Here is a 25,309-nt window from a genome sequence, read left to right on the forward strand (position 1 = left end):
TGAACCCATGTAGTCTTTCTGCCTCAAGTATTTCTTCTAATATAGTTCACCTCTGCTCGAGGATGCTAGCAAAATATAGAAGGTGACTTTTCCTTCATTAGGTTCATAAAAGAAAGTTTTTCTTGTGGCTTAGTCTTGGATCCTCCTCAGGGTGGTTGACTTTTGTGTTGACTGAGACAGAGCCCTCCAACCTTCTTCAACCTTTCTTTCCTTGAGGAAGTCATTTATAATATTCCAGAGGTATTCTTTTTCTTTTTCCTGGAGAGGTGGAAGGACCCTAGGAAATAACAGTAGCAGTGTTTGATGCCTTTAGGTATGTACATATAACCTAGAAATTGGGCAGATTCAGGGACTGCTGTTAGGGAAATCAGGACAAGAAATTGGACTTTTCTGCTTCCCTTTCTTCCTGTAATAAAGAATTATTGCCTATACCAAGTTTTTCCTTGAGAATTTTAATTGTTTTGGTGAACTTCATGGCTGGTACATTTTAACTAGAGATTAATGAGTTACTGACAAGCTGAGAATGCCTGTAGGAGCGGCACACGGGTCTCCTATGGTGTCATTTGCCAATTTCTCCTTTCCTTTTCCCTTCTCCTAATTCACTGAGGTTAACAAAACAAACTTGCCCTACCTCACCGTGCTCATAGCTTCAGCTTGTGAAATCCAGGGGAGAGACTTCAGTAACTCAACATTCTCCAGTGGGGTCATTAATCACATGGTTATGGTGGGCGAGAAATCTAAGATCTGCCATTGGCAAACTGAAGACCCAGGAGAGCTGATGGTCTAGTTCTAGTCTCACTTGGCAATTCTAAGAACCAGAGAAGAGCTGACAGTGTGTGTTCCACTGAGAGTCTGAGTCCAAAGGCAGGAGGAGACTGATGTCCATCTTAAAAACAGAAAGAATTCCTTCTTTCTTAGCCTTTTATTCTGTCAGGCCTTCAAAGAAGTGGATGAGGCCCACACATATTGGCGAGGACAATCTGCTTTACTTAATCTACTGATTAAGATGTCAGTCTCTTCCAGAAACATCTTTGGAGACACATCCAGAAATAATACTTAACTAAAATCTGGGTCCATGACCCAGTCAGGTTTACACACAAATTAACCATCCCGTCTCCTTTTCCCTCCCCCTCCAGGCCTGCCAAACCACCATTATGCTTTCTGTCTTTATGAGTTTGACTACTTTAGATACCTCATGTAGTAGAATCATACAGTATTTGTCTTTTTGTGATTGGCTTATTTCACTTAGCATGATGTCCTGAAGGTTCATCTATGTTATAGTGGGTGACATGAGTTTCCTTTTTATTAAGGCTGAATAATATTCCACTGTATGCATACACCACATTTTGTTTATATATTCATCCACTGATGGAAGTTTGGGCTGCTTACGCCTCTTAGCTACTATGAACAGCACTGCTATGAATGTGTATGTACAGACATCTCTTGAGGGCCCTGCTTTCAGTTCTTTTGGATGTATACCCAGAAGTGGGATTGCTGGTCTATTAACTTTACTCACAGAACATGAGTGTACTAAGATCTCCTCTGAGCTGTCTCGCATTCTGGACATACTCTTCCTTAAGACCAATTTTCCCTTGATGATCAAGACCAATTGTCCTTTGTTTTTTGGTTTCCTGGCAAAAAAAAAAAGTCCAGAAATAACCAGGTAACATTCTTAGCTTCCATTTTAATGGAGTCATTGCTGTGTCCCATGGTGGAAGCATTTCACCCTTTGGAATTCATATTTAGACCAGTGGAGTCCATAGTTTCTGAGAGGGGAAGCAGACATTTCACTAGCGGACTGTTAGGTATAATAGTGAGACAAACCACCCCTTTTTCTAACATCTGATTCCAGAATCGGTGAACCCTGGCTGTGGGGGAAACTCAGCATGCATTGATTGCTGACTCAGAGCACATGTCTCCTGGGGACGTTATCCATGTCTTACAAAGTGTCGCCATCCATGCAGTATCGTGAATCTTCAAAAGGCCATTCCGCTATTCTGTATGCCAGCTACTTCTGAGGGATGAGAAACATCGGAAGGCCATAGGAATTCTATGAAAATTAGCCTATTTCCATACTTTATTTGGTAAACCATGAGTTCCCTGGTTAGAAGCAATGCTATGTGGAATACTTAGTGGTGAACAAGGTACTTTTTAAATTAACAGATGGTGATTTCAGCAGAAACATTATGATCAGGGAAGGAAAATCTGTATCCAGAGTAATGTATACCTTAGTAAGAATAAAGCATTGCTCATTCCATGATGGAAGTGATGTAGTATAAGCGACTTGCCACCACGGGGCTGGCTGGTCCACCTAGACAATAGTGCCCTATCATGGGTTTAGTGTTTGTCTTTGCTGTTGATAGGTTTGGCATCAACTGAGGAAGGGGTTGTAATTCTGTCAGACTTGGTGAATGGAAGTCTGTGTTGCTGAGCTCATGTATTATTCATATGCCTTGACTCCGTGTTTGTCCTTTACTGGGCCATTACACTTGCTGTATGGACACTGGTGGCTGACGTCCACAGAATGCTTCCTCTTGGTCCCCTCATTATTAAGATACTGAAGTTGATCTGGGCACAGGGACTGTTTGAAGAGATCTGTTCACACACATACTCTTGCCCAGACTACCTTGTTACCAATTTTCCAATTGTGTTCATTTTGGGTCCCTGACTATTCAGCCAAACTGTTAGCTAACATCCATTAATTGGTGTATATTTGTACCTTTGGTCATGTCTTATCTCAGCCAAAATGACAGTCAGATTCATTACTTGAAGTTCCGTCTACTGGGAGGATTTTACTTCACTACTATTCTACAAGGACCTGCCAAACTTGACTTACTTGAACTCTAGCAGTCAGAATGATATCTTGGTAGAGAACTAAGTGGAATATGTGATGTTATCTGGAATGGACAGTTGATCAAGATTTCTACAGACTATGTGATGACAGAGGGCTAGAGTTGATATAGTTCTGAGGTAGGGCAGTGAAGGTAGATTGCTGGCCTTGCCAGTTGAAAGAAACTGTTTTGGTGTTTTTTACTAAAAGGATAAAAGAAATTGCTTCACTCCATTTGCCAGGAAATGTACTAATATGCTCCATCAATGAAACTACTTTAACTCCAGCTATATTGGAGTCACATGTGATTAGACATGCAGTAATTTACTGTCGTTCTTGAAAATCCATGTGTATTCTGCACAAGCCAGATAGATGAGTTGAATAACCACCCCTTTACCTTGTAAGTCCTTAGCAGAGGCAGTAATCTCTGTAGTCTCTCAAGGAAGGTGGCATTGCTTTTGATTTACTACTTTCCACTTGCTTTTTTTCCTCTGTAAGTCCCTCTCTCCATGGGTCAGGTAACCAATACGGACCTTGTGCCAGTTTCTGCATTCGTCTTTTCTAACTACACGTTCCAAACTGGGGGGAAAACTAAGAGGTGAGTTCAGATATCTCCTAGGCACTGGGGATAGACTTAGCAAAAACTTAGGTCATCACCTGACCTCCATAAACTCCTACCCTAACTAGTGAACCACAATGCATTTTAGGTGTCTAGGATTAGAGTCCATTCAGATCCAGTGTCCAGTTACCCCTGATAAGTGTGGTTAACTTCCCTTCACCAGTACATGATTACCCTGGTAAGGGGTCACATGTTTCTTTGAGGACCCATGCTCTTTATTTAGGGAGTACTAGGTCTGAACTAGCTTTTGTCTAAGAATTGGCTGAGGGCCAATACCCTGTTTTTGTTAAGTCCTACTTCTGGTAATCAGACCTAGAGGTTTCTTATACAAGTCAGGTAACAATTAGGTAGAGTGCCTGTCTATTTTAGTCCTAGGAACACCATGATCAGTTAGTCAAATCTGTCATCTCCGTGGGTTTTGTTTATTGCTGTGACTTACTGCCTATTATGGTGACAATGTCTATTTTGTCTCTGGAAGCTAAGTGTTATCCCTTGGCTTGTGGCACCCAAGATGCCATCATCCTCACTGAATTCAGGGAACTCAGCCTAATGGCATCATTTCCCAGTTGTCCATAGTCTTCTAGCTACATGGAGCTTATCAGGCCACACAGAGCCTGGGACTCCCCAAACCAAAGCATTTCTTAAACCTTCAGAAACCTGTGTTTTGAACTGTCACAGGGGACTTAAGTACACCCCATAGAAGAGTTATGAGGCATTTCCCTTAAAAACACCACAATGGGCACCAGTGTTTGCAAGATGATGAAAGTGTTTTTGGTCTCAGTGAATAAGACAAGTTAATATACAGAATGAAGTCTCAGTTTCAAAAGTATAACGGCCCACAGAATGTTTATATTTAGTGCTTTTAAAATGAAAAAGAAATTATCGTAGTCATCATTGTATTAAATGTTTGGATTTTTTCATTTGAAAATAAAACCCATTTGAATGTTAATTTCTGTGTTTTACGATGCAATTAAAAGAACAAGATTAGATAAAAGGATTTTTTCCTACTGTGAGGATGAAAATGACCACTCATATTCTATAATGTACCTTTTTTAAAAAAAGTTCAGTCCTTTGTCTTTTGGACTTTGACCTTTGAAAAGTCGTTTATGGCCTCTTCGTACAACCACATCAAAATTACGTACAACTAAAATATACAACAACCATCACTCAGAACTGTCAGAAATCGAGTGGAATGGAAGTCTGACAACTATAGAATTAAAGAAACCACGTCCATCCAGACTGGTAGGTGTGGTGCAGACACAGAACAAAATGGTCCTCACTCATGTCTGGTGTATAAAAATTCAGAAGGGATATCTCGGGAGCGAGGAGTCCCAGCCCGACCTCAGCCCATACAGCGGGGAATGAGTTGGTGGAAGAAACTTCTGGAGCCCCAAACAGTTTCTCTTAAAGAACCCACAGATGGATTCACCTAAACAGATTCACTCCCTCTGAGCTCCAGCACCCAGGGTAGCAGCTTGAAAGGCACCAGTGATATACAGTGAGACACTGAAGTGTCTGGCATCAGGGTGAGCAGAGGCCATTGGCCCTTTTCTAAACCCTGCACCCACAGAGCCCACAGGCTGGTGCCACCTGGCCAACACTGTTTGACCCATCTAGGAGATCCCCATAGACTCTGTCCCACCCAACTTACAGGCCCACCCAAGCTGCTTTTCCATATGAATGGCTGGTCTTGGCTCATGCTTCAAAACTTCCTAAAGCCTCTCAAACAAGCAACAGCTGACCTCAGTGAGCTTCAGGACCTGCACTGGCAGCAGCCAGCCTAGATTCACAGCTTGCCTTAACCTGGGAATCTCCAAACCCAGTACAAGTAGCAGCCCTCTCAGATTGCTTTATGGCTCAGGCAGGGTGGCCCCGGGCAAAACACAGGTCAAGGCTGACCTTGGCCTGCACCATCTGGGAAACTCCAGGGCCGGTGCACCACTATAGACCATGTTGGAGCATCACCACCCTGACCCTGCACAGTGGATCCTGAACAAAGGACGGTGAACAAACGAGGTTGGTGGTCAGTGGCCATAACCAATCTCTTCTGCTATCTGGCCTGGGTAAATCCCTGCCATTGATATGCCAGTAGCAACAAAGGCTCAAATAAGAGAAGGGTAACTCAGCCTACATGAAGGGTGCACCTCGAGTACCCAACTTGGGTGATAGGGGAGGCTGTGCCACTGGACCCACCAGGACACCTAATACATTAGGTCACACTGCCAAGACATGGAGTCACAGCAGCTCTCCCTGATACATAGAAACACAGGGAGGCTGCCAAAATGAGCAAAGAAACAGGGCCCAAATGAAAAAGAGATTAAAACTCCCCCAAAAAGAGCTGAACAAAATGGAGATAAGCAATCTATCAGATACAGAGTTCAAAACACTGGTTATAAGGATGCTCAAGGAACTTAGTGAGGACCTCAACAGCATAAAAAAGATCCAGTCAGAAACAAAGGATGCACTAATTGAAATAAAGAACAATTTCTAGGGAAACAACAGTAGAGTGGATGAAGCTGAGAATCAAGTCAATGATAAAGAACATAAAGAAGCCAAAAACAACCAATCGGAACAAAAAGAAGAAAGAAGAATCCAAAATAATGAGGATAGTATAAATAGCCTCTCGGACAAGTTGAAGAGGCCCAACATTCACATTATGGGGGTACCAGAAGGACAAGAGAAAGAGCAAGAAATTGGAAATCTCTGAAAAAATAAGGAAGGAAAACTTCTCTAATTTGGTGATGGAAATAGATATGTAAATTCAGGAAGCACAGAGAATCCCAAACAAGATGGGTGCAGAGAGGTCCACTCCCAGACATCATAATTAAAACGGCAAATGTTAAAGAGAGAATCTTAAATGCAGCAAGAGAAAAGAAGTAACTACCTTCTTATGGGGGAGTTCCCATAAGACTGTCAGCTGATTTCTTAAAAAAACTTTGCAGGCTAGAAAATATTGTCAAGAATAGTCAAGGTCATGAAAAGCAGGGACCTACCTACAGCCACAATGGCTCTACCCAGCAAAGCTAACATTTAGAATTGAAGAGAAGATAAAGAGCTTCCCAGACAAGAAAAAACTAAAGAGTTCATCATCACCAAACTATTAACTAGATGAAATGTTAAAGGGACTTATTTAAGAAAAAAGATCAAATTATGGACAATAAAATGGCAAAAAAACACAAATCTATTAACAGTTGAATCTAAAAAACAAATTAAGCAAACAAGAAGAACAGAGACAGAATCATAGATGTGGAGAGCATTTTGATGGTTGCCAGATGGGATGGGGGTGTGAGGGAATGGGTGTAGAGACGAGGGGATTAAGAAATACCAATAGGGTGCATTATTGGAGAGTTCCAGCCAAGATGAAGGTGTAGGTAGTATCCTTCACCTCCTCCCACAACCAAGAGAATGAAGCAACCAATTTAAAAGCAAAAAAAAACCCAGAACTGCCAGAAAATAGACCTATATGGAACTCTGACAACCAAGGAGGTAAGTAAGAAACTCATTAGTCCAGATTGCTTGGAGGGGCAGAGAATGGCGGCCCGGGTGGAGAGGACACTGGAGGGGACATGTGAGGCAGCAACTGGTGGAGTGGGTGGTCCCACATTTGGGTGCAGATAAACTGGGAGGAGCACCTGGGGAGTGAGACAGACCATGCAACCAAAGGTTCCAGCGTGGGGAAATATAGACTCAAACCTGTGGAGGTTGTGACCTAGGGAGAAATTGCCAGTCTCTTGAAAGTGGGGCCAGAGCTGAGCAGGCAGCATTCTTCTCTCTCTGAATCCTCCCCCCCTCCACACAGTGCCACAATGCAGCAAAGTGTATTGCCCCACCCAGGTGAATAACTAAGGCTCCGCCCCTTACAATGTAACAGGTGTGCAGAGACAAAGAAATATGGCCCAAATGAAAGAACAGATCAAAACTTCAGAAAAAGAACTAAGTGACAAGGAGATAGCCAACCTATCACATGCAGAGTTCAAAACACTGGTAATCAGGATGCTCACAGAAATGTTGAGTATGGGTACAAAATAAAGGAAGAAGTGAAGGCTGTACAAAGTGAAATAAAAATATACAGGGAACCAAAAAAAGGAAGGAAACCGGGACTCAAATCAACAATTTGGAACAAAAGGAAGAAATGAACATCCAACTGGACCAGAATGAAGAAACAAGAATTCAAATAAATGAGGAGAGTCTTAGGAACCTCTGGGACAACTTTAAACATTCCAACATCTGAATCATAGGGGTGCCAGAAGAAGAGGAATAGCAAGAAGTTGAAAACTTACTTGAAAAGAAAATGAAAGCGACTTCTCCAATCTGGCAAAGGCAATAGATATACAAGCCCAGGAAGCTCAGAGAATCCTAAATAAATTGGGCCCAAAGAGGAACACACCAAGATACATTGTATTTAATTTGCCAGAGATAAAAGATAAGGAGGGAATCTTTTTTTAAAAAATATTTTATTTATTTATTTTTAGAGAGAGGAGAAAGGAGGGAGAGGGGGAGACATCGATGTGTGGTTGCCTGTTGCCCGCCCCCTACTGGGGGCCTGGCCGGCAACCCGGGCATGTGCCCTGACTGGGAATCGAACCTCGACCCTTGCGTTTGCAGGCCAGCGCTCTGTTCCCTGAGCCACACCAGCCTGGGCGATAAGGAGAGAATCTTAAAAGCAGCAGGAGAAAAGAAGACAGTTACCTACAAAGAAGTTCCCATAAGAATTATCAGCTGATTTCTCAAAAGAAACTTTGCAGGCTTGAAGAGGCTGGAAAGAAGTATTCAAAGTGATGAAAAGCAAGGACCTACATCCAACATTACTCTATCCAGCAAAGCTATCATTTAGAATGGAAGGGCAGATAAGGAGCTTCCCAGATAAGGTCAAGTTAAAGAAATTCTTCATCACCAGTCCCTTATTATATGAAGTGTTAAAGGGACTTATCTAAGAAAAAGAAGATCAAAACTGTGAACATTAAAATGACAACAAACTCAAAACTATCAACAACTGAACCTAAAAAAACCAGAAACTAAAACAAACTGAGCAAACAACTAGAATTGGAAATGGAGATTACATGGAGGGTTAGCAGCAGGGAGGAGGAAGGGGAAGAATGGGGAAAGGTACAGGGAATAAGAAGCATAAATGGTAGGTGCAAAATAGACAGAGGGATGTTAAGAATAGTATAGGAAATCGAGAAGCCAAAGAACTTGTATTCATCAATCATGGACACGAACAATGGTGGGGGGATTGCTTGACGAGTGGGGGGTGCTGGATGTAGGGGGGCACAGGGGGGAAATCAGGACAATTATAAAAGCATAATCAGTAAAATTAAAAAATAGTTTTTTATAACAACCATTAATTTTGTAGACTTTACTCTGATAGGATAGCTTTAATAGTCAATTGTTTTGGGGGGCCTTAGCAAAGTGATTAGAATATTATTAGATTAAATTAAATCAGTCGCTAAGGTCCTGGGTCCTGAGCTTCCCTTTCTTTTTATTTATAAGCATTTTGTTGTTTTAAGGGACCAGTAAGTATATCTTTTTTTAACCATTTTTTTCATCTTTAAAAATTTTTTTGATATATTTATTGATTATGCTATTACAGTTTTCCCATTTCCACCCCTTCACTCAACTCCATCCTGCCCACCCTCTGCCTCCCACATTCCCCCTCTATAGTTCATGTCCATGGGTCATACTTATAAGTTCTTTGGCTTCTATATTTCCTACACTATTCTTACCCTCCCCCTGTCTATTTTCCACCTATCATCTATGCTACTCATTCTCTGTACCTTTCCCCCCCTCTCCCCCTCCCGCTCCCCTGTTGACAACCCTCCATGTGATCTCCATCTCTATGGTTCTGTTCCTGTTCTAGTTGTTTGCCTAGTTTGCTCTTGTTTTTGTTTTAGGTGTGGTCGTTAATAACTGTGAGTTTGCTGTCATTTTTACTCTTCATAATTTTTATCTTCTTTTTCTTAGATAAGTCCCTTTAACACTTCATATAATAAGGGACTGGTGACGAAGAATTTCTTTAACTTGACCTTATCACAGAAGCACCTTATCTGCCCTTTCATTCTAAATGATAGCTTTGCTGGATACAGTAATCTTGGATGTAGGCCCTTGCCTTTCATGACCTGGGATACTTCTTGCCAGTCCCTTCTTGCCTGTAAGGTCTCTTTTGAGAAGTCAGCTGACAGTCTTATGGGAACCCCTTTGTAGGTAACTGTGTCCTTTTCTCTTGCTGCTTCTAAGATTCTCTCCTTTTGTTTCATCTTGGCTAATGTAATTATGATGTTCCTTGGTGTGTTCCTCCTTGGGTCCAGCTTCTTTGGGACTCTCTGAGCTTCCTGGACTTCCTGGAAGTCTATTTCCTTTGCCAGACTGGGGAAGTTCTCCTTCATTATTTGTTCAAATAAGTTTTTAATTTTTTGTTCTTCCTCTTCTCCTTCTGGCACCCCTATAATTCGGATGTTGGAATGTTTCAAGATGTCCCGGAGGTTCCTAAGCCTCTCCTCATTTTTCCGAATTCTTGTTTCTTCATTCTGTTCTGGTTGGATGTTTCTTTCTTCCTTCTGGTCCACACCATTGATTTGAGTCCCAGTTTCCTTCGCATCACTATTGGTTCCCTGTACATTTTCCTTTGTTTCTCTTAGCATAGGCTTCATTTTTTCATCTAGTTTTCGAACAAATTCAACCAATTCTGTGAGCATCTTGATAACCAGTGTTTTGAACTGTGCATCCGATAGGTTCGCTATCTCTTCCTCGCTTAGTTGTATTTTTTCTGGAGCTTTGAAGTGTTCTGTCATTTGGGCCAATTTTTTTTTTTTTTGTCTTGGCTGTTACTTAAAGGGGTGGAGGCTTAGGTCTTCACCAGGGCAGGATAACGCTGGTTGCTGTGGTGTGACGCTGTACGTGGGGGAGGGGCTGAGAGGGAGCAATGGCGCCTGCTCCACTCTCCACCAGATCCCAGCCACTCCCTGTGCTACCCACAATCAAATTGGGCCCCTCTGGTGCTGGTTCCCGAGTGGGTGGGCCTGTGCACACTCTAGGCCCCTGTGCGTCTCTCCAATGACCTCTCCTGTGAGGCTGGGAGTCTCTCCTGCTGCCGCCCCAACCCCCACGGGCGCTTTCAGTCAGAGGTCTGAGGCTCTATTTCCCCTGCGCTGGAGCCCTGGGTTACGAGGTCTGCTTCGCTCCCTGCTGTTTGTCCTGGTTTATCTGTGCATGAGTGTGGGGCCGCGGGGTGCTACCCACCGCTCTGCCTGCCCCTTTGTCCACCACTCTGAGTCGGTCCTCTCGGTTTATCTGTGCGCGAATGTGGGGTCGCAGGGTCTGCTAGTCGTAGGACTGCCTGCCCTGTTGGTCCCACACTCCGCCAGTCTCGTTCCCGCCACGGCCACTCGAGTCCTCTCTGCCCCAGTGCCCATCTCCGCGCCTCCTACCGGTCTGGATGTATGTTTCTTTTTTATCTACTTGGTGTCGGACTTCCTTGCCGTTGGATTTTCTGTCAGTTCTGGTTGTGCGAGGAGATGCAGTGTGTCTACGTACGCCGCCATCTTGGTTCTCCCCCATCTTTTTTGTTTTTAATACTTTATTTATTTTTTAGAGAGAGGGGAAGGGAGAGAGAGAGGGAGAGGAACATCATTGTGTGGTTGCCCCTCACATGCCCCCTACTGGGGACCTGGCCTTTAACCCAGGCATGTGCCCTGACTGGGAATTGAACAGGTGACCATTTGCTTTGCAGTCCGGCGCTCAATCCACTGAGCCACACCAGCCAGGAGTGTGTATCTTTTCATAATAGGTATGGGTGGGATATAAAACATACTTTGTATTTCAACTGAACTTTGTATAAACATTTTCAGGCAAAGAAACTCAACTTAATTTTATGTAAAATATAAGAATGTGCATGGGTCAGTAAGAAGAGGACATTTTGTTCCATACCTCTCAATACTCACGTTAAGATGATTTTACTCTGAATTTCTAAGAGGAAGTTTTCTCCCTTATTGTAAAAGCTAGCAGATTTCCCGAGTGTCCTTGAATGATTTATTCATGGCCTACTTGTATAGTAGCAAAAGAAAAGAATTATACATTACATGTTTTTATCTTGTGCAAGAGAGCAATTTTAAAAATATATATTTGGGAAGACCTTTAATAAAATTTTTAATGAGTTGTCTTTCCAACTTACAGTCATTATAAATACTGTCCTCTCCATTATTGCGGTTTCGAGAAGTGTCTTTTTTTCTTTTCCCTGGCTGGGATATGTGTCATTTCCATATTGCTGTATTTTTTAAGTTAAATATTCTTCTGTTTAAGAAAATCTGAAATATACCCATACTTAAGATACTATTCAAATTATACTTTAATGAATCTAATAAATTTATTAATACAATTTTGTCTAAGATTGAAACACTAAATATCATCAATACTCTGAGATGAATAAAGTTGGTCTATCATTAACCAAATATTCCCCCCTTTTTTTCTTTCTTTCATTACTGTTTTCTTCCCTATTCCCCCTAAGTTCCAGCACTTGAATACTTGGAGAATGGATGAATGACTTTAGTAGAATTATTTTTTTACTGTGTCTCTTCCTCTTCTTAGACTGCAGATTCTCTGAGCACAGGAACTGCACCAGTCTTTTTGACTTCCATGTGCCTAATGGCTTGGATTAGTACGTAGTAGGAATTCAGTAAATTAGTTGATTGAATGAATCAATGAGTAATAAAACATATTCTATGAATGCTTATTTTAAAAATTATCTTTGTTGCCCTGACCATAGTGGATCAGTTGGTGGAGCGTAGTCCTGCAAAGCAAAAGGTCATCAGTTCGATTCCAGGTCAGGGCACATGCCAGGGTTGCAGGTTCGCCCCCAGTTGGGACACATACAAAATACTGAAATATTGGAATATTTAGATTGTAAAATATAGGGAGAATTATAGTAGGAAAAGAAAAATAATAAGAATGTTTTTGAATTTTCTATTTGTTTTTTTACAAAGAGTAGTACAATTAGCAATAAGGTTAAAGTGGTTTTTGAAACTAAACTTTTGATTATTTTGGATTAATATTTTGAACTATAGTTTACCAAGTAACCTTGATTAGCTCAACAAACTTACGGCCCAACAAAATTAAAATAGTTTGAGGTATAACATGGCAATACTCATATTTTTACAGTGAGTATCAGTTTTAAGGGTTTTAATTGAAACATGATGTGGGTCTGTGTAGATAATAGCATATTCATTATTTATTTCAAATTGTAACTTGAGAATTTTAAGGATTGAAGAATATTTCCAAGCATAACAGAAAATTATGTGCTCTTGGGTTTGGAAATTAATGTTTAAATACAATAGATCTGACTGATCAGAAACACAAGGACCAGTAAGTGTGTATAACTCCCCCAAACAATGTTCGTAGAGACTGTTTGCTTAACTGTTGGCTAACAGGTGTGTACAAACACTTCAGTTACTTAGGAGATGGGGGGAAAAAAGACCTCACTACCGGCCATAGTGTGGGCCTTGTGAGGTACAAAGTAGCCATAAATTAGAACTTGACATTATGAACTTAATTTGACCACTTGTTTAGTAAGACTATTAATATCTGAGTATACAGCAGTGTATGTTGGAGAATGACTTTGTGCTATTTCATAAAGTCTTTTCAGCCGTATCTGATTGTAATTATCTGTTGTTTGCTTTGCTTTTGTTTCCTTCTGACTTTAAGGGTATACTTTCATCCTTTATTTTTCTCTAGGCATCCACAAGGACACAGCTAAACCTCCCAGCTTCTCTGTTGTCCTTGAGACTTTGCGGCGTACCTTGACAGATTACCAGAACAAGCTGGAAGAGGCATCTAATGAGGTAACACTTGCACTGTTTGGCTCCACACATATAGCCTTCGGCCTGCAGCAGTACGTATCCCTTGCTTGTTACAAAGGTCAAAAAAATTGGGAATATTGAATTGGAAGCTTCACAGATACAAAAAATAATAAATTGTCTGTCATTGTTCTTTAAGTGTGGCCTAAAGTCGTGTCTCACTTATGTTTTTGGAACTTAGGTCACACTGTTATTTTTAAAGTTGTAAAGAGTCTGTCACTCTTGAGCTTCAAAATTTATTTATTTTAATTTAATACAAAACTTTTGCAAGTCATTTAAGTTTCTGTAACATGTGTTATATTTAAATTTTAATGTGTTTTTATGAAATTTGGAGTAGGTAGTGGAAATTTAGGTCTTATCAGTATTCTAGGTTAGGATTTCTACAAATTGTGGAAATCTGAATTAAAAAGAGATGTTAATTTTCATTCTCTAAAGTGAGTAAAGTGTTGATAGATGCTTTTGAAAACAATTGTCTGTCTGATGTAGCCTGGAAGTTTTTGGTTTGCTGATTGAAAAAGCCCATGCTTCTATTTATTATCTCATTTGTATTATTTGAAGTGTGGGTTGATAATTTTCTTGGATTATTAAAATATTTTATGAATTTGTGCTTTAAGAGCTGAAGAGTTTGCTTAATCACAGTTTGTCAAATTAGATAATATAAAGTAATTACATTAAATACAATTAGCAAAACAGATTGTTTGAACCAAAAAAAATCTACACAGCATGGAATTTAGTGTTTTATCCTTTTGTTTATCTGTTTCATTAATATAATTCAAAGACTGTGAACCTATTACATTTCACATTTCAGAAGGGGCTTATATTACTTTAATAAGGTGAATAAAGAAGGAAAAGTGAGCCTTCTTAATTCCCTTTGTAATTGTTCAAAAAGCATAAAAGAAAGTGACCACTGAATTAATGAAATTTCTATGAAGAATAAATATTGCTAAGTCTTTCCCAGTGAGGCAAGACAACCTGAATTGTTAGTAGTTTATGAAACTCTTCTGAGGCCTCGGACTGGAAGCTGCAGGGTAACTAGGAACATATTACCCACAGCGAATTGTTATTTGGGAGGATAAATGTCACATGATTCTCAGCACAGTTGAAAAGTCGACTCAGCAGGCTTTGGCTTAGTAATGCGCTTTGTTGTGAACCAGTGCCAGAGACAGCAGTGGGGAGACCAAGGGGGTGGCTGCAAAGAAAGCAAAAAGAGCAGTCTGACAGAAAGAAGAATGAACTGTCAAAGAAAATAAATCACAAGCAGAGCAGGACCAACTGATGACCTGCCACAAGCCTTCCCAGTAGGACTGCATGTGACCGACCCTGAAGTTGTCATATGGAGCGAGAGACCAGTGAATACCCTCATGATGTATAGAAGGAACAGTCTTTTGCTCTGTCCTTTTTTCTTTCCTTATAGATGCCACTGCTTCTGGCATTTTGGCCCAGTAGGATTTTAAGAATAAAGTTATATTTGTTTACAGTAAGAATGAAATCCTTTGTCCAGACATCTAGTAAAAACACTGTAACATCACTGACATTTTAAGCTTGAATGCTTTCTTTTCTGTTGAGCCCTGTGGGCTTGTGACAGAAATTACATAGTAAACCAAAAGAAATAATTTTTAAGACTCTCAATTACTATTCAGAAATTTATAGTAAGTAATTGCATAAAAAACATTGAAAAATTGCATTTTGAGTTACTCATCCTTGAAAAATATAAAGAAGTTATTTACATTTCCTCTTACCAGCTGAACAGTGTGAACAATGCTAAGGAAAAGGCATCTAGTGAACTTGATTCTACCAAACAGAAGATAGAAGCCCACACTAAAAATATAAAGGTATTATGATTTTAAATAACTTTTTCCTTTTGTATTAAGAAACAAATGTAATTACTTAGGGAAAGTTTTAAAGTAAGAATATCTGAAAATGCTTCTTATTTCTTATTCAGTACATTCGGATACAATTTTTATTTTTTATTGTTGGTCAAAGTAACAAGACTGTTTTTGCATTAAAAAATAAAACTTGATTAGAAATTGTTCTGGTTAATGGGAAAATTTATTTCCTAGGCTTAATTATAATACCATGGATTCAAAAAATGATTTAAGATTTAATGTCCGCCCTTAGATACATAGTAAACATTTTTCATAAGCACATCAGTATTTGGAGTCAGATTTCATAATTTTTGGGTGGAGCCATTGTTTTTTAGTACGTCATACCTAGTAATGGGCCAAGACCACACCTGGCTCAAGTCCAGGAAAACAGTTTGTTTTATTTTTTGTGCCACTTTTATGTACTACAGTTTTGCAAAACTATAGTATATAATCTCTCTATAGAAACAACTCTCAGAGTTGCTTAGTATTGCTGAATTTTTTTGTGTGTTGGTTCATATTGCATTTGTCCTTTACATACTTAATAGAATTTAAGGTTAAGCAATAAATTGCATAGCAGAATTTTATGCCACATTTTTTTTGTATTAGTATTTGGAATTTCATGGAGAAGGAAATGTTTTTATAAATGTAAGAGTTTTATTCTTAAAATATTATTTAAATTTTTTCTGAACCACCAAGTTATTTTTTTAATAGTACGTTGAAATAAAGGAGCTTTTTGGAATAAGCTATCTTATTAGCACTTTATGTTTAAATGCTAAAATAACAAATTTTCTAATTTTGCAGCTAAAGTATTGTGCTTAGACAATATACTCAAGTAAAATCCTTTAATGTTTAGCATTATAATCAAATGCTTGCCTTTGTGATTCGTTTATGTTAAAGCTTTGAAAGTCTTCATTATGCACTTTATAATGAATCCCACCCATATATTGGCTGCCCATCGTACAACCTGTGTTTTTGGTGTCTCCTATAGGACCTTCAGGATAAACTGGCTGATGTCAGCAAGGAGTTAAGTCATTTGCGCACTAAGTGTGCAGATAGAGAGGCTCTAATCAGCACTTTGAAAGTGGAACTACAAAATGTGCTGCACTGTTGGGAGAAAGAAAAGGCGCAAGCAGCCCAATCTGATTGTGAACTGCAGAAGCTTTCCCAGGCTTTCCATAAGGAGACCGAGGTATTACCTGAGACCAGAGGACTGTCAGGAAAGGCCTTTCACTAATCTCAGTTTTGTAAATTTACATACATCAAATGCCTGTTTTTACTCTTAATTTGGTTTAATTAAAAAACTGTTCTGAGCTGACTGTTTTGAAATATTCATGCCAGCTGCAAAAATCAGTCACTCCATTACTCTTGTGTCATCCTGTTTTGTGAGAGAAGTAATGTAGATTAACCCTCCTGTCACTTGTACCACTGGTTTTCTCTGTGGAGAAAGAACATCGTATCTCAAGCAGCTGTGCTTCTAACAGTTCTTTCAAGGTTGGCCTGATTTCCAATGACACAATTATTTTTTTAATTTCAGTAGTTCAGTAGCTTGGCATGGTGGAAATAATATTTTTTTTAATCAGAAAGAGTAGGACTTGGATCCCGGTACTTCTGTTTACAAACCGTGAATATGGACAAGTCACACAGCTTAGTCTTTCCACATCTGAGTTTCCTTATTTGCAAAACAGTGATAGTATTTACTGTGATAGACAGTCTCCTTACTCTATATCACAATTTAGAAAAATACAAAATCCCACAAAATTAAAACTTTATTTGGATGCCCTATAGAGTGGGCTATCCATTTTTATTTATTAGTGACTTCTTAAAATATGACACAACTTTCGTATTCTGTATGAGCTGTGTGAATGGATTACCTTATATTTTCCTCTTCCCATGGGACGTGGAGCTAGTGTAGCTTGTGTGAAACTGGTTTATCTGAGTTGTCCTGCATATTGAGTTCATTACTTCAACAAATATGAAATGCATGCCAAGAAAGTAAAAAGGAAACATTCTTTCCCCTCTTCTTGCAGTCTGGGATTTAAATTGTGTCCACATGAAGGGACTGGAATTGTTCTACACATCAGATAATGATTAAAGGAAACTGGAAGCCTGACTGTACTGTAAAGTCAGCATGTCTACAACAGTGTGGTTGGGTTCAACATGTGTGAATTGATTTTGGATCTCGAGATTCTCTTTTCACGCCAAAGGGATGATTGTCATGCATGGTTTATCACAGCCCAAGCAAAAAGGACATAATGGCGACACAGTGAATTATCCTTGAGGATGAATTCAACAGCAAAATGTGCAGGGGGAGCTTTTAGGTGCCTGAATATTACATTTGCTTAGTTATATTTAATGAGATTTTTAAACATCTTACCCCCGTTGGAAATGCAAAAGACATCTTTGATTGCATAAAAAAGAAAGAGACATGGATTTCTGTGAAGACTCTTCTGATATCCTCACTCAAGTTTATGATTTTAATTCCATATTTAAATTTTTTAGTTTTTAAATTGGAAAAAAGTACAGGGGCATATAGAGAGGATTAAGATACACATTTTGATATATATCAGAAAACCTTCCCCACAAATTCTAATTATAAACCTTTACATATGCTGTATATTCAGTTTTTCTTACCTAGAAGGTTAAAATTTCTATTTTGTTCCTGATAAAATTTCTCCTTTTACAAATTTTCTTTTTCTGCTGATACATTAAAAAATCTTGAGGGAACTTATCTTATGCACATAAAATACTCATTTTGCAGCTTCACAGTTCCTTGTCTTGAGTCCCACTCTTTGGGACCGTATAGATGAAACGCCTTGTGAAGACAGCGTCGGGCACTTCAGTCAGTAAACTCTCCTTGTGTGTTCAAGGTGGGATCAGCGTTTTACCAAATTCTACAGCAGAATATTTCTGGGTCATTAAACACTGGATAGTGTACTTCATTGCAATGGCAATGTAATGCAATTTTTTTATGGTTTATTTTATTTTATTATTTTTTGTTGTTGTTCAAGTACAGTTGTCTCCATCCTCCCTGCCCCCTGCAATGTAATTTTAAAGAACTTTTTTTTACAATTTCTAATCGGACAGTTTTGAAAGTGTGTCTTGGGCAGCTATGTCCATTTTTTGACTGTTACTTTGTAATATTTAAACACCTACAAGTGCCCCTCGTGCCGAACACTGTATGAACTTATAAGTGGGGAAACGAATGAGCCCATCTTCCGTTATCTTTCATATCACTGTCTGCTTTGCCTAAGGGGCTCGGGATAGATTTCCTGTAAGTGGTAAGTAAACTGGAATCCCTGGAGGAGGACGAAAGCTGAGTAATTGTGAACCTGTAAAGTTCAGACATTGGTGTACCTTTTTCTTTGACAGAGTTGAGTAACACTCTGCTGTCTGTTACGGTGTTTTTGACTTAACATCTGTTTTAGTGAATGTAAATATGAAATTATAGAATTATCAGTACCACACAGACTTTCAGTTAGAAGAGCTTAGAAACATTACAACTGAGGAAGCTGAGGCCTGAGCATTCACTTGCTAAGATCACATCCTCGTTAGTAGCAGAGGTGGGGTCTGAACCCTGGTCTTTCGGCTTCTAGACTTCACATTTTGATCTTGAATACTAAGAGTAAGGTATTCTCAGTTGCTATCTGATGCTTAGTTTTGAAAAACAAGTCACCAAGTAACAGTATTCTGAGACCTGAGTGTTTTAATTCCTTTCTAGGTTTTTGAAATAAATTCTTTACTGTGTATATTATGTGTTTTACTTCTTAGAGTGTTTATATACGGGAATTCATTTACTTTTTTTTCCTCACAGGAGAAGCTAACCTTCCTTCATACCTTGTATCAGCACTTGATAGCAGGCTGTGTGCTCATAAAACAACCAGAAGGCATGCTGGATAAATTCTCCTGGTCTGAGCTTTGTGCAGTCTTGCAGGAGAATGTTGATGCCCTGATCGCAGACCTCAACAGGGCTAATGAGAAGGTAACTGTCCTCAGGCACCAGACACCTCTATTAAATTCAGTGACATTTGTCCACATCAGAGTATCATTAAGAGGGGCTGACATTCATCTTATTTCAAAAAGAATTTGGCTGTTAATAATTCAGTACCATTAATTATGGCTTGTCTACAACTCAGTTTGATGCCATTGCTGTGGGCATGTAAATGTGACTGAAGTCTGTATGAAGTCTCTAAGCTCCACTTTCTGTGCAGGACATGCTAATACTACTAGCCAGTATTAGCCACAGGGACCTAATTAAAAGAAAATAAATTAATCTTACTGATGAAGCAATTCAAAGAACTTAGCCATTTACATTAATAAACCAACTCTTTATGATAGCATAAAATAGAAACAAGATACAGTTATTCAAAAACATGATCTTAAAATTCTTTGCTTAGGATATAATGAGGTGTTACTTTAAAAGCAGTTAAAAATTTTAAATTATGTTTATGAAATTTCTTGAAGTATAACAAACTGTGCATTACCAAACCCATTCAGTGCTTTAGACTGTAAGAAGTATATGAATATATTGTAGGAGAAAATGGTAGACTTTCATATAGTCACTTTATCATTCACAAGCTTAGAAATTCAGTCTTTCAAAAAAAATTTAAAAACCTTCTTTTGGTTATAGAAAATCAAAATAGCTTAGCAGACCAACATATGTCACTACTAAAGATATTGATTCTCATCTATTGAACTGGTCAGAACTATGTTTACGTGGTCCAGTTTCCAGATCTTAGTTGCAGTGACATTTGCTGTTAAAGGGACATGAAAAAAGAACTGTTCCCCAAAGTTTATTTTTTAATCCGGGGCCAATTTTAGGGTGAGAGAGAGCATTTCCCGTTGGTCTGATTGGCAAATATTGCCATAGGCACTGAGAAGTGGGGCTGAGGAAATGAGAGGCATTGGGAGGCCCAGATGCTGTTCATTATTGTGAATGTGCGTATCGTGGGTTTGAAAATTACCGATAATTAAAATGAGTCCATGTTTTAACCCTTTGAGATGGTGTTGTCTTAGTAGATTTTCACAGTTTCAAAGTATCATTAATGGTTGGAAAATTCTGCTTTATTATATACAAAATATTTGTAGATTTGTAAATCTCATTTAAATACTTTCTTTCCCATTGAGATATCTGAACAGCTAGAGCTTTGGATGTAGAAGTTAAGATATTCTTCCAACTTAAAGTATTATGTAATCTTAAGGAATAAAATATATTAGAAAATTCTGGATGCTCTTTGGAGGAGGTGCTACGTGGAAATGGTTTGTCAGCATAGCTTACTCTCTGTTGCGTTTCCCCATTTAGATAAGTCATCTAGAGTATATCTGTAAAAACAAGTCTGATACGATGAGAGAGCTTCAGCAGACCCAGGAAGACACATTCAACAAAGTGGCAGAGCAGATCAAAGCCCAGGAGAGCTGCTGGCACAAACAAAAGAAGGAGCTGGAGCTGCAGTACTCAGAGCTCCTCCTGGAGGTGCAGAAGAGGGCACAGGTATGCTCCCTCCACAGAGGACTTAAGCAAATGGGTGCTCCATCTTTATTTCAAATACCATTGTCAAGTCAGTGTAAAACTTCCTGACTACCACATGCCACTCTGCAGGCACAAGTGAGATGTGTGATCATGCAAACTCACACTCACATAAATGCATATGTGTTGTGTGTGCATGAGTGTTAAGGATTGTCTTTCACTTAAGTTTGGAAGTAGATGGGTTGCTGGTTAAAATATCTCAATGTATTGATCAATTAAATGCAAAAATTGTATTTCATTTATTTACTTTTTAAAATAAAGGGTTAAGAGGTTTGGTAAAATATTATCAGTTTTAGTGCAGGTATTTTTTTTTTTAAATCCAGTTTACCTCACTTGTAAGGGTGTCAATGTGAACCATCATTTTAATTCATTCGGGTTGAAATTTGTTATATCTCCTAACATTGTGTAAGAACTAGAGTTGTAGTTGTAGACCTGAAGCAAAATAATTGACTGTGAGATGGATTTTGTCTTCTGGGTTGGATTCCATTGAGGCCAGAAGTTATGGGAAGTTAATCCAGCCATTTTTGTTTCCCACACAAATTTTTGTCAACGTGATTTGTATTGCTGAGTGTAATTCCTGCTCAATCAGGAATAACGAATGATAGTGTATATGGTTTTGTCATATTTAATTTAATGGTAGGTCCCGTATTCTCAAGATAAAGGACTTAGGAACCAGAAGATTGTATATTTTTCCCATGCTTGATTCAGCATTTAATCTCTTATTTGTTCCACTCAGGTGGATATTGACTAGTATAATTAAAAAAAAGAAACCATGTACATGTTTTTGTTTGCCAGTAAACAGTTTTGGATTACTTAAAATAAGACCATTCTGTTTTTCCAAACCTAAGGGCCCTATGTGAACTTATGCCTTTCTCTGAATTTGAATGAATTAATATACTCTCTTAAAGAAGCCATTTGTTCACTGTATGAAGGGTGCCTAGTGATAAGCCCTGCATTTTCTACTACTGAAATAAAAGACTTAAATTATTATTTTGGAAGTAACTGACATACAGTGCAGTGAACAAATCTTGCATGTACAGTTTGATGTTTTGATCAATGGAAACACCTATGTAACCATCACCCCACTTAAGACGTAAAGCATTTTTATTACAAAGTCTCCTGCCCACTTCCAGTCAGCTTCCCCTCTCTGTAGGCTGGGGAGCAACATCATAGATTACTTTCATCTTTGAAGGAGTCGTTCAGTACTTTTGGGTGGTTGACATTTTAATTTAATTTAATTTTATTAAACATTGTTTTATGTGAAATACCTAATTTCATGCAAAATAATGTTTTTGATACTCATCCATGTTGTTGGTTGTATCAAAAGTCATTTCCTTTTGTGGTCGAGTACTATTCCATTTATAATTACATTACAATTTGATGGATTGTGAGTTTATGGACATTTGGATTATTTTCAGTTTTTGGCTATTGCAAATAAAATTGCTACAAATGTTATTGTACAAGTGTTTTGTTGACATATGTTCTGATTTCTCTTGGTTAAAAGTATAGTTTCCAGGTCATAGGCTAGGTGTATATTTACAAATATCTGTCAAAGTTTTTCCAAAATGATTGATTCATTTTACGTTTCCATCATCAATATATGAGAGTTTCCACTGTTTTAAACCCTCGCAACATTTGATATTGTCAGTCTTTTAAATTTTAGCCATTCTAGTTGTTTTTATGGTTTTTTTTTTTGGTTTTAATTCATATTTTCTCAGGGATTAATTATGTTTTACATTTTCATTTACTTAAATGGCCATTCATATATCTTATTTTATGAAATACCAATTCAAGTACCTGGTTGCTTGTGTTTTTATTATTGATTTGTAAGAGTTATTTATATGTTCTAAAATATAAATCCTTTTTCATATATATGTATCACATATATTTTCTTTCAGTTTTTCACTTACCATTTTTAATGTTTCTTTTGATGATCACAAGTTTTAAAATATTGACGAAGTCTAACTTATAAATCTTTTTCTCTTTGGGGTATTTATTTTTATGTGTTAAGTAATCTTTCTATATACCAGGGTTGTGAAGATAATCTATTGTTTCTCCTAGAAGTTTTATAGTCTTAGCTTTTATGTGTATCCATCTCAGTATTTTTGTGTGTGATGTTAGGTAGTGGCCGAAGCCTCATTTTCTTCCTGCATGTACTGTTTCCAAAATTTGTTCAAGACCTTATTTTCCTCATTAAATAGCTTCCCTCCCTTTGTGAGAAAACAAAACAAAACAGTTGACCATTTACAGAAACTATGGGTCTGTTGTTCATTTCTAGAGTCTTGGCTTTTCCATAATGTTATATAAATGGAATCATAGAGCATGTAGCCATTTGGGTCTGGCTTTTTTTACTTAGAAAAATATATCTGGGATTCATTAATGTTGTTGTGTTTACAAGTGTTTGTTCCTTTTTACTGCTGAGTGATACTCCACTGTGTGGACGTACCACAGTTTATCCAGATAGTTGCTGATGGGCCTTTTCATTGTTTTTACTTTTGAATTTAATTTAATTTATTTTCCCAATAAAATGTTTTATTGTATATTTTTTCCATTACCATCGAGTCCCCTTCTACCCCCTTCTCTCCCGCAGTCACCATGCTGCTGTCCATATTCATGAGTCTTTTTTTCCTTTTCGCTCAATCCCTCCCCTCTGCCCCGCAACTGAAGATGCTTTAAACATTCACAGATAGATTTTTGTGATCATAGGTTTTCATTTCCCTTGGGTAGATAATTGGGAGCCTGATTTCTAGGTTATACAGTAACCTAGTAAGTATATACAGTATACAGTAAGTATATATTTAACTTTATAAGAAACAACTATTAAATTGGTTTCCAAAGTGGCTGTACCGTTTTGTGTTCTCAGTGGCAATGGTTAGAGAGTTCCAGTTGCTCTGCATCTGTGCCAGTGTGTGGTTCCATCATTTTCTTTTTTCCTTTTAGCCAAGTAGGTGTGTAGTGGTATGGCATTTAGTTTTAATTTACATTTTCCCTAATTCATAGTAATGTTGAACATTTTTTCATGTGCTTACTTTCCATCTGTATATCTTTGGTAAATTATCTATTCATATATATTGCTTGCTCAGTTTTAATTGGGTTGCTTGTTTCCTTATTGCTGTATTTTGAGAGTTGTTTGTATAACTGGATACTAGTCGTTTGTCAGATATATGATCTGAAAATATTTTCTCACATTCTCTTAATAGTACTTTGGCATAGAAAATATTTTAAATTTTTATATAGTCCAATTTACCAATTTTTTAATGCTTGTGCCTTTGGTGTTGTATCTAAGAATTCTGCTTAGTACGCAGTTACTAGAATTTCCTCCTTTTTCTCTTCTACAATAGATGTTTTATAATTTTAGGTTTTACACATTGGTCTCTGATCTATTTTGAATTAGCTTTTATGAAGCTGGGAGGTATAGGTTGATGTGCATTGTTTCTGCAAATGGACGTCCAGTTACTCCAGTACTATTTGTTGAAAAGACTGTGCTTCTCTGTTTGCACCTTTGTCAAAAATCAATTTACTGTATTTTTGTAAGTCTATTTCTGGACTTCCTCATCTGTCCCATCTATTTCCATCTTTCTCATCTTTTATTTATTTGTCTATTCTTTTTTCCAGTACTACACTGATTTGATTACTGTATCTTTTTAGGAAGTCTTGAAATCAGGTCACGTGAATCTTCCAACTTCATTTTCTGTTAAATGTTTGGAACTCACTTCTTTTATTGTAAATCTGCAGGAAGGCATAGCAATTCCCTTTCTGAAGTAAGGGCATCAGTCATCACAAATGCTAATGTTTTAAAAGAAGCCCTGACTGAAGGCTTTTCTCTGAGTAATGGTTAATACCCTAGGCTTTGATCCATGGGTGTGCAAATTAAAAGTATTATTTTCATTATTCTTAAAATTACATTAATATTACATATTGGCATATAGCCTGTATTTTTTATGAACATATTTGAATTTTCATAAAATGTAGTTGAATACACAGCAGCAATTCAGTTGGATATTATATTTGATAAACTGCTATTGTAATGTATATTACAGGACCTATAAATTTTATTTTAGGAAATTTTGTTATGATGAATTATATACTTCTCCTTTTTCCCTGAAAGCTATAATGCAAATAAGAATATTCTCATTTTATAGTACTTAATGTATTTTCGAAAACTACATTGATAACGTCATGAGGGAGGAAGCCCACAGGTTTTGCACAGGGTTGCGTGTTGTAGTGGCTGTTTGGTGTCAGATGAACATAGCCATTAATAGAGACCACCTGCTAGAAAACAAATGACTTCTCTACAGATCCCTGTGTTTAATGTTCGGTATTGTAAAGAAGTGGTTAGTAAAGTACAGCTAGTTAAACAAAAAACAAATTTTGGATTTGAGTTACTTTTATCTGAAAAGTGCAGTCAAGTTATTTGCAAGATGTTTGAATGTGTATTAGGCCTTAAAACAATTAGTGGAATTGTTATCAGATAAATGAAACTGGTAGAACAGAAAGTTTGGTTCTAGCATCATAGCATGTTTGTAGCGTTGAGCGAAATGTGCTAGCCACATGGTTGAGTACTTCTTGAATTTACATGCTTTCGGAGCCTTTGTATAAATATATCTCACACACCTATGCCTGCTG

At 38.0% G+C, this 25,309-nt stretch overlaps 1 protein-coding gene across 5 annotated transcripts in view; it reads left to right on the forward strand.

Annotated features, from left to right (window-relative positions):
- Window positions 1-25,309, forward strand: part of CCDC171 (coiled-coil domain containing 171) — a 293,962-nt gene that overhangs the window by 98,758 nt on the left and 169,895 nt on the right. For all 5 annotated transcript variants that reach the window (XM_071221606.1, XM_053924635.1, XM_071221605.1 and 2 more), the window contains 5 exons: window positions 13,173-13,279; window positions 15,037-15,126; window positions 16,148-16,348; window positions 18,971-19,138; window positions 20,459-20,647. In XM_071221606.1, the coding sequence (XP_071077707.1) occupies window positions 13,173-13,279; window positions 15,037-15,126; window positions 16,148-16,348; window positions 18,971-19,138; window positions 20,459-20,647 (755 nt within the window). The remainder of the gene's footprint in view (window positions 1-13,172; window positions 13,280-15,036; window positions 15,127-16,147; window positions 16,349-18,970; window positions 19,139-20,458; window positions 20,648-25,309) is intronic.

The sequence above is a fragment of the Desmodus rotundus genome, chromosome 1 (genome assembly GCF_022682495.2).
Source record: "Desmodus rotundus isolate HL8 chromosome 1, HLdesRot8A.1, whole genome shotgun sequence".
NCBI lineage: Eukaryota > Metazoa > Chordata > Mammalia > Chiroptera > Phyllostomidae > Desmodus > Desmodus rotundus.